The sequence below is a fragment of the Pecten maximus genome, chromosome 19, assembly GCF_902652985.1.
Source record: "Pecten maximus chromosome 19, xPecMax1.1, whole genome shotgun sequence".
In the NCBI taxonomy this organism is placed as follows: domain Eukaryota; kingdom Metazoa; phylum Mollusca; class Bivalvia; order Pectinida; family Pectinidae; genus Pecten; species Pecten maximus.
Genome location: NC_047033.1, coordinates 17,120,394 through 17,138,501, shown reverse-complemented (window position 1 = coordinate 17,138,501; position 18,108 = coordinate 17,120,394). Strand labels below are relative to the sequence as shown.

At 33.3% G+C, this 18,108-nt stretch overlaps 1 protein-coding gene across 1 annotated transcript in view; it reads right to left on the bottom strand.

Moving 5' to 3' along the window:
* Positions 1–4,343: 4,343 nt before the first annotated feature.
* LOC117318167 (mitogen-activated protein kinase kinase kinase 2-like) overlaps positions 4,344–18,108 on the bottom strand; it is an 83,454-nt gene continuing 69,689 nt past the window's right edge. Inside the window, exons 8-15 of the mRNA XM_033873187.1 lie at positions 16,423–16,508; positions 14,021–14,097; positions 13,347–13,658; positions 13,017–13,165; positions 12,657–12,782; positions 12,042–12,171; positions 11,352–11,526; positions 4,344–10,638 (exon numbers count right to left, since the gene is read on the bottom strand). Of these exons, the coding sequence (XP_033729078.1) occupies positions 10,410–10,638; positions 11,352–11,526; positions 12,042–12,171; positions 12,657–12,782; positions 13,017–13,165; positions 13,347–13,658; positions 14,021–14,097; positions 16,423–16,508 (1,284 nt within the window). The 3' untranslated portion in view covers positions 4,344–10,409. The remainder of the gene's footprint in view (positions 10,639–11,351; positions 11,527–12,041; positions 12,172–12,656; positions 12,783–13,016; positions 13,166–13,346; positions 13,659–14,020; positions 14,098–16,422; positions 16,509–18,108) is intronic.

The following is an 18,108-nucleotide window of genomic DNA, read 5'->3' as shown; positions in this document are numbered from 1 at the left end:
AAAATCCATGTATAAAACATCTCCACCTCTGGTGATCTCTTAAGGTCATTTGACAAAATATTATCATTTCTGGTAAACCCTCTCATTCCTGGGCCCTTAAGAGGATATGGGGATCAGGATACTCCTATCACTAGTTCCACATTAAATATATATACGGAGCTAGTAGAAAAATCTACATTTTTCTGAAAAATATAAATAGTAAATGACCTCTGGCCTTGAAGCTAAAGTCATCTCACTCTGTCTTGACCTTTGATAAGAATCTACATGGTTTATAAGTTGGTCAAGAAAGGTCATGACCTCTTAATACATTCTGTCATGTCCTTTGTAATTTGGTGTGGATGACCACCAACAAAAACAAGACTGAGATATGCAGTTATCCACGTAGACCAGCAGTTGAACCCTGATAAAATCGTCATTAATAACCACATCTAATTAATATCATGGCTTTAGTTGTATTTCAATTATTATATAAATTGCACAGTATCATGAAAATGACTCATACACAACATAAATTGATTATTATTGAAAGGCATCTATCATTACTGTTTAATTTTGTGTATCTTATTTAATTAGGATTTTAAACGTCTAGTAAACACTATGGCTGCTTAAGTAAATGTTCATTTATTCAACAACTTTAAAGTTAAAGAGAAATATTCTTATTTAAGTTAAGATATGGAAAGACAAGACAATGTAATTTCTAATATTTTTTTTAAAAATACCAAGAGATTGAAAAAAATAATGCAGTAAAAAATTTTGATTTATGTTTGCTTGACGAAAGATGTTATAATGATTCACAATAGAGATCATGTTTAATTGTAAAAACTGGAAATCGCTTTAAGAAAAAGGAATTAAAAATAATAATTAGGAAAAAAAGCAATATGCACTTTCAAATCAAATACACATTTATACTTTTCATTTATGCGGAATGGCTGATTAATCTGTAGCTTTTGTTTTCTAATAATTACTTTAAGAAAGAGGCCAAAATCAAACTCAATTTTCTATTTCAAATCTCTATGAAAACCAATTAGACTAACATATCCTTTAGGTTTTTTCTAATCAGCTGCAGTTGCACAGTTAAAAAGGAACAGTAAACACTTACACATCTACAGATTTTATGACACTTAAAAGGTATTTGTGTATACCCAAACTTTGCAGTTCATTTCATATACGAAGAGTTAATTGGAAAATTGAAATTTTTGGGAAGACTTTGTTATTCATTTACAAATTTAAACTTGAAATTCTTAACATAAATGAACGTCAAAATCGTCGGACATTCTTCCACAGCTTTGTAGAGATCAGGAACACTGACAAATTAGTGACCGAATATCGCCCTTCAGGGTTTACAATGACACTCAATGGCAGAACTACATCAAACAAAAGATATAATTTGTATATATATATAAAGTCTATAACATAATCTTTGTACCTATTTACAGTTCTTTGTGGTGTGTATATATATACAGGTTCTGATTTTTAACAATGAACACAGATAAAACATAACTACATATAAAAAATGTCAATGGGAACAAAATTTGCTGAAAGAGAGATAACCCTGTCAAAAATGGAAATAAATCATGTTTTTATTCACTGAATTCTAAAAAACATCCCCTTTAAACACTTCGAAATGATTAATGAAATGATAACACTTCCGAACGACTAATAAAATGATATTGTCTTATAAGTTTTCAGTGAAACATTGTGGAAATTGATGTAAATGCAATATTTTAATGTTTGTTCAAATGTTATATTTTGAACTTTTCATCCAAATTTCTTAACAAATGTCTAATTGACAGTGCTTTCCTTTTAACATTAATACATATTTTACATCTTTGAGTTTTTATCAAAGAACATCTCATCACATGTAAGATGTTGTGATTCTTCATAATCAAACAAAAATAAAGACTACAAAATTATATTTGAGTTATCTCCCTTCCATCAATTTTTGTTTTGTAATCTTGTGTTCAGAAATTCTTTCCATCACAAAAAATGAGGACAGACAGTTTTTCAACGCTCTGTACAGCACTACCATACTTTGCCACACACTACCATACACTACCATACTTTGTCACACACTACCATACACCATCATGTCTACCATATACCGGTACTTGGATTCTCAGTCATAAATAAGGACATTTAATACCATAAACAGCTGTAATCACTAGGGACATTTGACATAACTTTTTTAAACTTTACATCATCAATGGTCAATGGATCCATTCTAAACCAGATAGTGCACAAAGCTTCAATCTCCTTGTTTAAATTTTTAATATAAAATATTACTAATGATTAATCATCTTCAATTGAAATTTGTTCTTAATCAGGCTCTACCTGAGCTTTTATTGTGTATAATTTATGGGAGCTTTATCAGATTTCTTAAGCTATATGCCACCTTATTGTTTTATGCATCTTCATTTCCACAATAGTTCTACATCTAAAAGGCAGCATAGAACATCTTTCTTACATAGTCCTCAGTTAATATTGCTGACATGTCTCAAAGTCTAACAATTAAATTGTTGTTGTTTTTTCCAATTCAAAATTACAAAATCTAAAGGGAGACAACTCTGAGCACATCACTGACAAAAAGTATGATCATCAATTGGAAACAAAAACATGATTTCGCATGTTTTAATAAAATTCCAAAGCTCAATCTTTACGATATTATCACACTACAAAAGTTTATGCTTCTCCTTTATCTTTTAATACTTGAAAGTGAATTAATCATTAATTAAATCCTGAAGAATTCTATTGCGCCTTGCCTCTGTATTTTGTATATAACTTTCCGCATTTATGCACTGTTAATGTTTTCTTTCAATTATTGGTGTTAATAAGATATATTTCTATATTATGCCTTTTAGTGAGAAGCAATGCCCATGTTGTGTTTTAACTATATAAAGTAACATATAGCTTTAACAAACAAAATCAATGTAAACACAGACATTGTTAATGTTATTGTTAGACTTTATTATCATCTATACATAGTAACACCTAATCTTAATGACACATACAGGCCTACAATCAACAGGTATCCATTCAGCAGTCTTCATAAATATATACACACACATAATCATATCACCAGGTCCTGATCTAAGAAAAGACAAATTCTTATCTAAATTTTCTGAAATATTCATTCCAAACCTTAAATATTTATGTCTATTTTCTATCTATAACATCATTTTTCAAGATTTTTGCCTACCAAACCTATATTTGAATCTTAAAGTTTGATTTTATTCCTATTATATTTTCTTTAGTTGACAAAAATAATTATACAATTATACAATCATACAATTTCATATTCAAAGCAAAGTGATCATGCAATTATACAATCATACAGTTTCATATTCAAAGCAAAGTGATCAGAGTTTTCCATAAAAAAAAACATAAAATAGCAGGGTTAAACTGAAAAACAAGAGCTAAATATTAAAATGTCTTGAAGTGTATTTTCACAAATCAGGACCATGTAATCTGTACAAATTTACACACCAGCTTTATCACATTCACACATCTTTAAGCTTTTTTATAAAATCCTCAAAGTCATTGTAACCGACAACAATAAAATAGACTTTTAATTGTAAAAAGAGTGCTAACAAGGAAATTCATTTATAATAATAAGGTTCTCATTAAACCACACGATGAAGCTTTAACAATACAGACAACAATACAAATTTCATAAAAGCATGAGTAATTAAAAATCTAAGAGAGAAGCCAGAGGTAATGTCTCCAGACATTTCTAAACACCCTGATTTAGGCCACATTGCATAGATTTCAAAATTAGATCAAAGTTCAGCATTGTAAGAAATACATGTCTTCATGCATATATTTATGCATTGTAATTAAAAAAAAAAAAAAAAAAAAAAAGTCATGCTCTATGTGAACCTAAGCTATGTTGTTGCATTCATGCATGCATGAATTCATTATAGTACAAGTACTAGTTCATTGCCTATGAATGCCACTGTGTCCTGACTTGATTACTACAGACTTCCAATATTCCACGTAAATATTAAAACAATTAATAAAGACATTTATGATTTACCATTTAGAACAAAACTTCAATTTATCATGTTCAATTTTATCAAATTAACAATATTGGAGTTGGAACTGACTATTTTATTTCTGGTAAAGTTAAAACCAATGTATTATGACTATGTTATCATGCATTATGTGAACATTGAAAAATAAAAATATAAAAAAAATGAGGAAAAAAAAAGAGTTAAAACCAATAATGCTTACCTGGGATATTTTTTAGTTTGGCTGGAGTCTTAGTTCTATGGAGAAAGTCTGTTTAGATATTTCCAGACCTGCCAACCTTTCAAATTCAAAAATAGTAATTTGGCCCATTTTTGAGCAAAAAAAGAGTAATTCTTAACAATTCTTGCCAAATCTATTGCATCAAAAAGAGTAATTTGCTACTATTTCGAGAGAAAAAAGAGTAACGACCACCACAAAATAGTAAAGATTACTATAAAATAGTAGTAGTTGGCAGGTCTGTATTTCATAGTTTGGCTGGAGTCTTAGTTCTATAGAGAAAGTATGTTTGTGTGGCTCATATCTCCAAAATATGAAATTTACGTCAAATGCTCACCTTTGATGAGATATTGTGTGTATATGTGATGAAGTAGAGAACAAGTGGTTCTCCATTCTGTTATCAGAATGTCAATCATAGCTATAAAGAAAGAAGGCTATTCACATCGTATTTACTGCTGGTATTTGGAAGTATGAGTGCACGTTACTGGTGATAACTACATTTCAAATCTCATATTTTACAAAACTTTCATCAATAATAGTATGTGTACATTGTATTTTAATTTTACACAAAGCCAGTTAGCTCATTGACATCACAAAGCAGATTGAACTAATTAATAATTTTGTGTTAATGTACAGACGGGGAGATAAAATTACTACAAAGAATTTGTGTGGCACTATATCTTAAAAATCTAGGGGCAGTGGTATTTTGGCCATTATTTCAAGTGTAACACCAACATAAACTCATGAACACTACACTGCATATTTCTGACAAATTAACAATAAATACTTATGTATAATGAAACTACAGAAATCTATACTGGCATCTGGTACCTAATCACATCATGTGAAAATGAGAAATTCTGTGTAAACTTTATTAGGTAAATTACTAGAGTTCACTGTAAGAAAGCCATATAGCAATTGGATGCTAGGGAAACATTTTCTTCACTATTCAATAAAAGTTTCTTCAATCCTTTATATTTTCTAATAGTCTGATTCTAAAACATATCTTAATAATTCTTTTTAATACAATTTTCATTATAATTTAAAATCATAAATGTCTTTGAATCATTATTATTCAAAATCCTGAAACTTAATTTAAGTAATATATCTTCAGTGATTTCAAGTCCTGAAAATATGCCCAATAAAAATTTATCTACCCCAGGGGTAAACTTCTTGAAAAACTTACCTAAATATGCTAATGAGGTGATTTGGTCTGAATCATTCTGATGTTTCATTGTTTTTTTTAATATTGATCTGGCATCAAGAAACCGACGCAGACCGATATAAAATGTTGATAAAACAGAATAATTTGGAGTAGAGGCTATCAAGAACAACAAAGTATTAATAGAACAATGTGAATAATATAATTATTCATATAAAAGTGTAAAAACAACACTGAAGTATCCACAGCTGTAATGAAGTCCATGTTTCTATCCCTGTATAATTCAGCATCATTAATGTATAAACGTATCATACACACAAAAATGGCAGGGTGAGTTATCACACAGCAGTCTGTGACTGGCTCCTAGTACAGGTTTGGCCTGTATCTCCTAGCTGATGTTTTGGGATGTCAGTTAGGAAGACGTGGGTAAATGAACAAGCACATGGTTAAAAATCTCCAATTAAAATTACAAGTCGAGAAAGAATTCATAACAAACTAAAACTGAAATTCTGTTTAGGTTTGACAGTATTTTAAACTTGTATCTGAACACATGTACATAGAGATAACAATTCAGTACTTTAAAATACTTAAGCAAAACTTGGGAAACAAATACCTTGTATGTCATTCTATACATTTTAAGACACCTAAAACTATCTAACAAAGATTAACAGAAATTTGAATAACAATGACTGACCATTACTTATGTATTTATCATAACTGAATTTACCAGTAAGATAATTTTTACTGCATATATGTGAACGGAAAGTACTGGTAAGATAATTCTTACTGTATTTATCTGAACGGAAATTAACAGTAAGATAATAAATACTTAACCACAGTATTTCTGTTATATCAATTTCACTAAAATTAATTCTACAAAAAACTTTCTTTCACACATACACAATTTATTTATTCTTAACTATTGGTGAAAATATCAACCTTAAATCTGAAAACAGAGGCACTTTGTTTGCACTTCAATGAGAATGTAGTTGAAATATAGAAAAAAAAATTCTAAAATAAAATTTAGTACATGTGAAAAGAAAAAAAACCCAGTGACAATAGTAATACCTTGATATACCCTCAAATGACCTGCTAACTCTTCCCAATATTCTAATACCTATTAAGACATCAATTAGATTTAAGGCCATGTTGATGGTTCATTGTACCCTGTGGAGGGTAAAACAGGACAGGGATAAGGGAATCAATTCACTCCCTAAGTAACCAAAACAAGCTCATTATTTGATGATCAGTTTCATTCAAAAATGGGAATACAAAATTAATGGCATTAATAAGGCCATAAATTCACTTATTAATATTTCATATTTTATCATTTATAATATATTGAAATTTTCAGGTAAAAAGGGGGGACATAAAATTTTATCAAATACAATAAATTCAGAATAGTTCTCTTGTTCAAATAACAACTAGATGCCATACATGTGTCTAAAAATCAGAATGAAACCAAAACAATATTTTTTAAATGTTTGATTTCCCGCTATATATATCATGTTTGATGGCCTCATGATCCGTTCATTGACAAACTAAAAAAAAAAACTAAATCTCCGTTGACCAAATGGCGACAGTATAACAAGGTTTCTCTTTAACCTACATAAATTTCTATAAAAGTGTAAATGTTTGGCCAAAACATCACAAAGAATGGTGCCCACATATGATCACATACAATAGATTGAAGTATTTTTCTTGTGAAAAGGTTGTGTCCAAATAAAATCTATTTTTCAATAAAAATGAAATTCAAAAACATACACAGCCTACATTATAATTTTAATCTTAGCACTATATCATAAATACTCATGCAATCATCACTTTGTGAACCTCATAAACTTTGAACGACACACACACATATGACACATTAGGGCATGTCATGGGGAACTTTGATCAATGTCAACTCGCTATGGTTTGGTGCGATCGATCTTATGATCGGTTTGGGGATTTTTAGTTACAAAACAAAACACAGAAGATTTCATATGGTCAAAGTACATTAAATAATTAATGTACATGTTCGTTTGTATACTTCTAAAGGTATAATATGTATATATATATTGTGTATGTATATAATCATGTATATATATAATTAATAATATCACAACAGTGTTATCAATAGATATAACTGTCGACGATGATGACGACATACATCTCTGTACAATTAACAGATATATATACAAGCCTGTAGCTATGACGACTGATTTTCTCCTTATCACATCACCAGTCAATGATTCGACACATACATACTCACATATTCATGAATATTTTTTATCACATTTTTACATCATACTCAAGAAACTGGACGCTCAAAATTAAAACTTGCCAGCTGTCTACAGGGAAATAATGAGTCCAAGTTACGTCAAACTTTATTTCAAATTGTATTTAGAAGCAAAAACAAAACATACAGATCATACTGTCATGATCCTAATTCTGTTAATACATAATTCTATATTAATATATGCAACATGTACCAAACTTCTTTAAACTCATAACTACTACATTACTCAGATGAACTTATAAAATGAAATCTTTAAAAAAAAATTCAACTAGCAAAATAATTATTATAGCTTCTAGGTATCTTGACCAATATTTGTTTGTTCACGTTATGTACAAAGGAAATTTCTATGGTTTTTATTTTTTGGACATGATCATTCCTTTAAGACATTCATAGAAACTTAATGTTGAAAATGAGTTCCATTACAGTAACATAAATGCTTAAGTCATTTATAGAAACTTAATGTTGAAAATGAGTTCCATTAACATAAATGCTTAAGTAATTGTTTGTTATGTCACTTTTGAATTGATGATATAGCAATGTGCTAAGTAGATTAAGTTATATGGATTAACTGGGAGATATTTTTTTGTTTTATGGAGATTCAACACAAAAAACCAGGTGTGTGTTCTCAACATAAATCGCTACACGGTCTATTTAGACTACACTCCATTTTTTGTGTTTTAGCTAAATGACATAAGAATATATTCAAGTTAATCCATATTTAACAATATTTCCAAGGGAGACTTTTACACGAGCTTTGATAATTAAGCTGGAAATTTACACGAGCTTTGATAATTAACCTGGAAATCAACAGAGACTTTCATCAGTTAATATGTATCTAATCATATAATATATCCTGGTTTTAAAATAATAACTTTCTGACATCATTACATCAACTTCAAAAATGTTAAATATATGTGTGTCTATAACATACATGACATGTAAAATGTTGGTTCCTAACCATCAAAACGCTTAGTAACTGAATTACATGAAAAATACATAATCTGTCAGTTTGATTTTTACCTGTAAATATGAGATAGCTTGACCACTGTCCACATTAACACCTGTGACAGCTGACCCTACTGTATTTGTGAGCGTCCAAGTTAATACCATCTTAATGTAATACTAGTAGGAATAATTTAATACTGCAAACTTTAAATCAACATGACCCAAACATATACTTCTACATCAGGATTGACACCAAAATCTTCCAATTCAGGCTCTGACTGCTAATATCAAATGTACCGTTTTTACATCAGAAAATCTTAAGTTGACGATCATTTCTTGATTTCATATTATGGGCTTTTCAATGCTAACATTTGATATTGATGTCAATTATCAAATAGTTTTTTTTTTGACATTTACTTAGGCTTCTCAGGGCAAGCTTTAATTCAAAGAATTTAATCAATTTTGCAGATTTTTTTTTTTGGATACTATATTAAAGAAATAGGAAACAGATTTGTTTTAGATCATCATAATATCACTATTGGTTGTGTGTGATGAAAGTATAAAATATATTTAACTAACTCCTGGTACAGTAAACCTGACTTTGCCGACAACACTGTAGGGAACGGATCGATGTGTCAGATATGACAGTGTGTTGGTAAATTCAGTGTCAGCAATGATAGTGCAGCATGTCACCGATCCGGTGGATATGGTCACATGATACAGAATGCCGTTAAAGTAAGTGGTCAGTATTTTTACCACACTGTAACGCTATTTGCCTGCTTTCATATGTGCCAAGAAGAGTTACTAATTCACAAATCAGTTGATATAACTTGTTTCACAATGGTTCTATACTGTAATGGTTCCTCAAGAAAGTTGAAATTATGAAAACACTTTTCCTTTTTGTTGGAATGAACTTTTAGGTTTCTGATATAAAGTATCTATATTTTGGGGTCATGTGACTGCAGTTTTACATATCATAATGTAAATCTTCCTTTAAACACTGGGACAATAAGATGTTTAAATACTCTTAGTGTACGACTGCAGCAATCTGTCTCTCACCCCACAGGAGTTGTGTACCCTTTTAACCCTAGTGTCTTTCTGAGACAAGGTCGTGTGAAGGTCACACCAAGGTCATATAGGTCAGAGCTCACAATATCTTCAGTGCCTTATGAACCAGCACAATGTCAAACAGTGCCTTAAAGAGCCTGTATATATTCCCTTGAATTTCCTCTGGTTTCCTCACCATGATGAAATCTTATTATTAATCCTTTCACTCAGACCTGACGGTGTCTACATCTGCATTTACATTCCTTTTGACAAACTTCAAAATTCCAGATTTCATACAATATCTAAGGTGAGCACAAAATAAAATGCCGTACATAATCCGAATTCCGCTAAGATTTCCAATTATTTTTTGTTCTATTCTCTCAGGTCTTGAAGTAAGGCTAAACTGACAGGCCCACTTAGGAGATGTGATTCCTTTTTAGGCATGTGATCCATCTGCACACAACTGGAAATGATGCTCTTTTTTCTTTGAACAAATGAAAGACTTTGATGGGCATGGCATTCATTTCCAGTAGTTTGTGGTTCTATTGTAACCACACATCACAAGGACGCTGAGACTCTGTCAAAACTACCAATCCACGTAGTCGAAACAACCACAACTCAGCTGTTAGAGAGATGTGCTGAAGCGGGTGATATTAAGGCATGTACCGGTATTCTGGAGGGAGTTACCTGCCCCTGATAGACAGTGCTGAACTACTGCGACGATCATCATCAGCCAGCCGTGAAGCGATGCCGTAACAAGTCTTCCGAACTTGGTCTTTCAAGTGGATTTCGTCTAAAAGTCAAACGTAAAAATTCGCGACTAAATTCTGATGATCTTTGAGGAAGTTCAAATTCTGGTCGCTCTGCGGTGGCGATTTTATAAATGGCTGCCATAGACTCTAGCTCCGACCATGGGGGTTTTCCTGATATCATTTCTACCACAGTACAACCCAGACTCCTGTAAATCATAAACAAATGAGAATGTTAATGAAAAGAAACAAATGTGGCCTGGTATCACAATGTTTTGTATGGAGGAGTGAACAGAATCCTAATATGGTGTGGTATCAGAAGTTTAGTATGGAGAAGTGAACACAATTCTATGTGGCCGTACCCTTCTAACATTATATAGAATACATACCACACATCAGCCTTGTGGCCGTACCCTTCTAACATACATACCACACATCAGCCTTGTGGCTGTACCCTTCAAACATACATACCAAACATCAGCCTTGTGGCCGTACCCTTCAAACATACATACCAAACATCAGCCTTGTGGCCGTACCCTTCAAACATACATACCAAACATCAGCCTTGTGGCCGTACCCTTCAAACATACATACCAAACATCAGCCTTGTGGCCGTACCCTTCAAACATACATACCAAACATCAGCCTTGTGGCTGTACCCTTCTAACATACATACCACACATCAGCCTTGTGGCTGTACCCTTCAAACATACATACCAAACATCAGCCTTGTGGCCGTACCCTTCTAACATACATACCACACATCAGCCTTGTGGCCGTACCCTTCTAACATACGTACCACACATCAGCCTTGTGGCCGTACCCTTCTAACATACATACCACACATCAGCCTTGTGGCCGTACCCTTCTAACATACGTACCACACATCAGCCTTGTGGCCGTACCCTTCTAACATACATACCACACATCAGCCTTGCGGCCGTATCCTTCTCCGTTGATTACTTCAGGAGCCATATAGTGGGGTGTTCCCACAAATGACTTAAAACCGGTAGCACTACAAATGGTGTGGAGCCGCTTACTGGCCCCAAAGTCCGCTAGTTTGATATTTCCTTGTAAATCTCGTAATACATTGGCAGCTAAGAAAACAAAAACAAACTTATGTTAGATCCCAAACACCATGCAGTTCCATTTTATCAAACCAGATTTCAAATTCTTGGTATCTAATCTATCCATATGAATTAATTTCTAAAGTCTGAAACATCATGCTATCACATGTTTGTATGCTTATTACTCCAATTTACATTTAAATAACTTAAAATGTTTTCTAATAAATTTAAAATTTAAGCAGAAGTTTCTCCACTCTCCATTTTAAATATCTAACGTATGACCCCAGCTACTTATAAATGTTTAGCTCTTCCTATTCCAATATCTTATGATATTCCCATAGGGAGATATTTCTCTCATCATAGAGGGGTGCATGGTTTAACGATTGATCTCTGTAATATTTCCAATAGACTCAAGTAATAGTTATAGCTCTTTAAGCATTGAATTTGAACCCTGAAATAACTGTCCTTAATAATTATTTTTGATAGCTAACCTATTTAGTACATATCTTTGACCCCTGTAATTATTAGCCTCCTGACCTACTGACCTTTGATATCTCTATGAACAATGACATTTTTATGAAGGAAGGCTAACCCCTCCAGCATCTGACGTGTATACTTCCGCGTCACATTCTCCATTAACGGGCCGTATTTCGTCAGCTCATCTTTGATTGAACCCTGAAAAAAATAATATTATTATTGAATGCACCTGTACTGCCCCTCCTTCATCACATCTATCTGCTAGTCAAAATATATCTATTTCTATTTGTTCCTCATTAAAAATATATATTCTTACAGACAATTTCTTATTTCTTATGATATATCCCTTACTTGGTAATGGTCAATGTTAAATTCACTGTGTATCCATTAATATATGTTATAAATCTGTCATACTGTTTTCATGTTTTGTCCATGTCATCAATTATGTGAATTGCAATAACTTGTAACAGAGGAAAGGATTTAATATACGCTTTTAGCTTGTTTTCCATCCCCCTTGTATTTGTATTGATCCTAGAAAAGTGCTAGTTGAATATGATGACTCTACATGAATATGGATATTTAGGAGAAATTGTGTAGAGTTGACAGACACCACAATGTGGCATTAGCTGATCATTCAGACTTCCGGGCTTGGCTGGATAAAAACTTCAAAGATAAGGACTTACTCCAGGCATGTATTCCATGAAAATGGAAAGAAGATTATGATCTTGGTGACAGCCAAAGTATGATACAATTCGCTCGTGCTGAAAATTGCGTAATAACTGGATCTCATTCTCCAATGCTCGCACCTCCTGTAAAACCAAATTAACACATCATATGATGGCAACAACGAAAATAAATATTTTTCTTCTTATTTAACATTTACTATTATATACACAAAAAGCTCAGGAAATCTAATCATCTTTTGGTAATTATGAATTACAAAGACATAATTTGATTTGAAATTATTCCCTTTTTCTTTGTACAGAGAAAACAAAATGGAGTCTAAAGAGACGATGACAGGACATCCGACCAGGAACACATACCTTGGATGTCTCAGCATTCATCTGAGTTAAGTTGACTTGTTTGACAGCTAATTCTCGACCAGAGTCTTTGTCATAACACACGAACACCTCACCAAAGGATCCCGACCCTAATCGATGACCTTTCTTCCAGTTACTTGGTGCTCGTGGAGCTACAAATACACGTAACAAGGGAAATGTAACCATCAATACAGCCAAACATACACATCATTACTGTAATCACCACCTGCAATACTGGGATAAATTCATTCATACAACTTTTACCATATTGTAAAAATATCTTCTTGTTTTTACTCTTTTCTGATAGCTTCAGTAAACATTAAAAATACTTACACTTAGAAAATGATAAATCTGAATAATTATAAATGGGACTATCCAAGTCATTTCCCCTCTTGAGTCTCCCCTCGGGAGAGTCCATGTCAGGATCAGGGGGAAGGCCACTACTACTGCTACTTGTGCTAAGTGTTCCTTCACTCCCCCGGGAAATTGTGGACCGACTCTGAAAATTGCTGGAACCAATGTCCGGCCGCCGACCCGACATATTCCCTGACCTTGGAAAAGTCATCCTGCCATCAAGGTCAGGAGCATGTGAAACATCAAATCCTCGAGGAAATGTCCCAGACTTGACTTGTTTATAGTCAGACACTGAAAAATAGTTTAATTAAATCTTTAATATAATTGAACTTAGTTTAATTGCATTTTGATTAAAATCAAACATCAAAATTACAAAACTAACACAACTCATTAATGATAACTATCAAATTGAATTAAATTTGGTGTGTTTTATTTATTGCAGTTTGTTGTTGATATTAAGAACACATTTATATAGATTATTTATAACTCATGTTTATATTGATTATTTAATATTGACAGTATAGATACTGTAGTATTAACTGGCTTATATTTCTTTGAAAGTTAAAACATTACACAATATTTGCTAAATGTCAAATCAGACAGAGATAAAATCTCATTAAATATGATGCATTTTTTCCAATGTTTGTACTTACCACGGTCATCTTTAAATGAATCAGATGAAATACTTCGTCTGGAATGTGAACGCATCCTGAACGGATACGTATCGCCGCTGGAAAATAAATCAAAATCAAGCATTAGCAAATCGTACCATGTGCAGTAATAATGTCAGGAATTTCCTATATTATTGAAAACAGAGTACATCTATCAAAAGCAGTACATACATTGTGTATCTACAAATAAAAAAAATAATATTGTTTATTAATGAATTAATTAGTGTTGTTCTGATTAATTAAATTCGTCAGGAATCATTTGTTAGAGGTGTTTGATCAATTAATCCAGTAACAAATCTGTAATCAAGTTTTGTGAAAAATGCCTGACATCAATTCCACCAGCCTTTTAAAACATCAGCTGAAGAAATTCCCTTAACCATCAGCAAGTCAAAAGTCAGTTATATCTGAATTAATGCCGAATATTATTATATATTCAAATTATGTGCCAGAAAACTAAGTTTTTCGAAACTCTAAAACATGGCCAATAAAACCAAGAAAAACACATGTGCTTAGAGTAACATAAATCAGTGCAATCAATTATGGTAAACCCTGCAAACTGACATGCCATTGCAAAATGCTTACATTTAAGAAACTTATTACAGAATCAAATCTCATTACAAATTAAATGTGTTTTATACACAGTAGATAGTTATGTGGAGTTGAAACAAATCAATTACTTCTTCAGAATAAAGACAATCCAGCACTATATCGGTCCCTTTCTGGAGCATGGATGTGGGTCAAAGGCCAAAATGTAGGTCAGAATGACCTACTTCTGATATATGACACACTCCCTCACCAAGGTGAACCCAACCAGAAGTTTCTAATTTGTACCTACTATATATTGAGCATATGGAACAGTCTATGTTCAGTGTCTACCATAGAGCATCATGGGACAGTCTCTGGTTAGTGTCTACCATAGAGCATCATGGGACAGTCTTTGGTTAGTGTCTACCATAGAGCATCATGGGATAGTCTCTGGTTAGTGTCTACCATACAGCATCATGGGACAGTCTCTGGTTAGTGTCTACCATAGAGCATCATGGGACAGTCTCTCTGGTTAGTGTCTACCATAGAGCATCATGGGACAGTCTCTGGTTAGTGTCTACCATAGAGCATCATGGGACAGTCTCTGGTTAGTGTCTACCATAGAGCATCATGGGACAGTCTCTCTGGTTAGTGTCTACCATAGAGCATCATGGGATAGTATCTGGTTGGTGTCTACTATAGAGCATCATGGGATAATCTCTGGTTAGTGTCTAATATAGAGCATCATGGGACAGTCTCTGGTTAGTGTTTACTATAGAGCATCATGGGACAGTCTCTGGTTAGTGTCTACCGTAGAGCATCATGGGATAGTCTCTGGTTAGTGTCTACCATAGAGCATCATGGGACAGTCTCTGGTTAGTGTCTACCATAGAGCATCATGGGATAGTCTCTGGTAAGTGTCTACTATAGAGCATCATGGGATAGTCTCTGGTTAGTGTCTACCATAGAGCATCATGGGACAGTCTCTGGTTAGTGTCTACCATAGAGCATCATGGGACAGTCTCTGGTTAGTGTCTACCATAGAGCATCATGGGACAGTCTCTGGTTAGTGTCTACCATAGAGCATCATGGGACAGTCTGGTTAGTGTCTACCATAGAGCATCATGGGATAGTCTCTGGTTAGTGTCTACCATAGAGCATCATGGGATAGTATCTGGTTGGTGTCTACCATAGAGCATCATGGGATAGTCTCTGGTTAGTGTTTACTATAGAGCATCATGGGACAGTCTCTGGTTAGTGTCTACCATAGAGCATCATGGGATAATCTCTGGTTAGTGTCTAATATAGAGCATTGTGGGATAGTCTCTGGTTAGTGTCTAATATAGAGCATCATGGGACAGTCTCTGGTTAGTGTCTACCATAGAGCATCATGGGATAGTCTCTGGTTAGTGTTTACTATAGAGCATCATGGGACAGTCTCTGGTTAGTGTCTACCATAGAGCATCATGGGACAGTCTCTGGTTAGTGTCTACCATAGAGCATCATGGAACAGTCTCTCGTTAGTGTCTACCATAGAGCATCATGGAACAGTCTCTGGTTAGTGTCTACCATAGAGCATCATGGGACAGTCTCTGGTTAGTGTCTACCATAGAGCATCATGGGATAGTCTCTGGTTAGTGTCTACTATAGAGCATCATGGGATAGTCTCTGGTTAGTGTCTACCATAGAGCATCATGGGACAGTCTCTGGTTAGTGTCTACCATAGAGCATCATGGGATAGTCTCTGGTTAGTGTCTACCATAGAGCATCATGGAACAGTCTCTGGTTAGTGTCTACCATAGACCATCATGGGACAGTCTCTGGTTAGTGTCTACCATAGAGCATCATGGGATACTTACTGACTAGACAGGTAACTACTGTCTAGTGACGTATGACTATCTGAGTGAGTGAGGGAACCTTCGGGGCTGTTATACACGCCGATAGACTGAAAAATAAAAACATCAATTGTAATGATTCAGTTAATTAGATTAAGCACAACACTGTAAAGTTAATGCATCATACTTGTATTGCTGCTTGTTACAATAGCAGGTTTATCTTTATGTGAAGTGTTTGCTTTCACTGATAAAGAGGTACAGAATTAAACTTACAGGTATTGTCATTGCATTGTGTATTTCCCAATATTAATTACAAGCAGTATCTCTTCCTAATATTTATTACTAGCAGTGTCTCTTCCTAATATTTATTACTAGCAGTGTCTCTTCCTAATATTTATGACTAGCAGTGTCTCTTCCTAATATTTATCACGCAGTGTCTCTTCCTAATATTTATCACTAGCAGTGTCTCTTCCTAATATTTATCACTAGCAGTGTCTCTTCCTAATATTAATTACTAGCAGTGTCTCTTCCTAATATTAATTACTAGCAGTGTCTCTTCCTAATATTAATTACTAGCAGTATCTCTTCCTAATATTAATTACTAGCAGTATCTCTTCCTTATATTAATTACAAGCAGTATTTCTTCTCAATGTCTCCTTGGCTAGAGACCAAATTCATAACTAATAAAATTTCATGATGTAATATTTTACACAGTGCATGAATATCTAAGAGAAATGTTTTCAAATGTTTAAAAGCGACTTTGAATAAACAGAGTAAAGTTTAAACTACCATCAAATACACAAATAAACATAAGCAGTGAATTATGCGGTTATGACACCTGCTGGTGTAGATGTATTAAAATCTATTTTTGTCACCACCCCTTTCAAAGATATATGTAGAGTGGAGGAGTTGAATTTTGACTTGATTTTAATATGAATGTGCTGCACACCAGGTATATAGGAATGAACAGACATGTAGCCTTCACACCAGTATCACGATCAATGGCAGTGATGTAGGTCAAAGTGAGAAAGTACACCGATTTCTATATCCTCCTAAGCCTGCCTTAAAAAGTACATTTTATCTGTAAATAGATCACAACGTGGACCTAACTTTGTGGCAATGAATGCAATAAAATGGGGGTAAATACATAATACTAGAAACAAAACAGTTTCCCTGTTCAGAGCCCAATTCTCATTCACTGTAGATATATATACTTATTTATTTTTTTATTTTGATGCACTCAAACATGAGCCCCCCCCCCCAGTATTTGCCACATAGCTAACTGCTAATAAAAATTAGCGCAATTTAATAGAATTCAATTTGTGTGTAAAGCATAAAGGAGATAAAATCATCTCCAATATATAAAAATATATGTATAAACATTTAAATTTCTTGTGGCTAAATTTCTCCGAAATAAGAAAACAAGATCAACAAATCAAAATACACTAGGAAGAAATCAAGCATGAGCACTATGTCAATGGACCATGACAGTATTTTTGTAATTGTGTAAAATGATTTTACCAAATCGTTCAACAACAAACCTAGAAAGTACAGATGTGTATCAAAATCATTTCTTATCAATTTCAATTTGTGGTATATTTGCATGATCAAACAATTTCGCATATTTCTTCTTTTCATAAACATGTGTCGCGTATGTCCTTATAGTATTCGATATTACTCCATCTATCCTTAGCTCTAATTTTTTTCTTG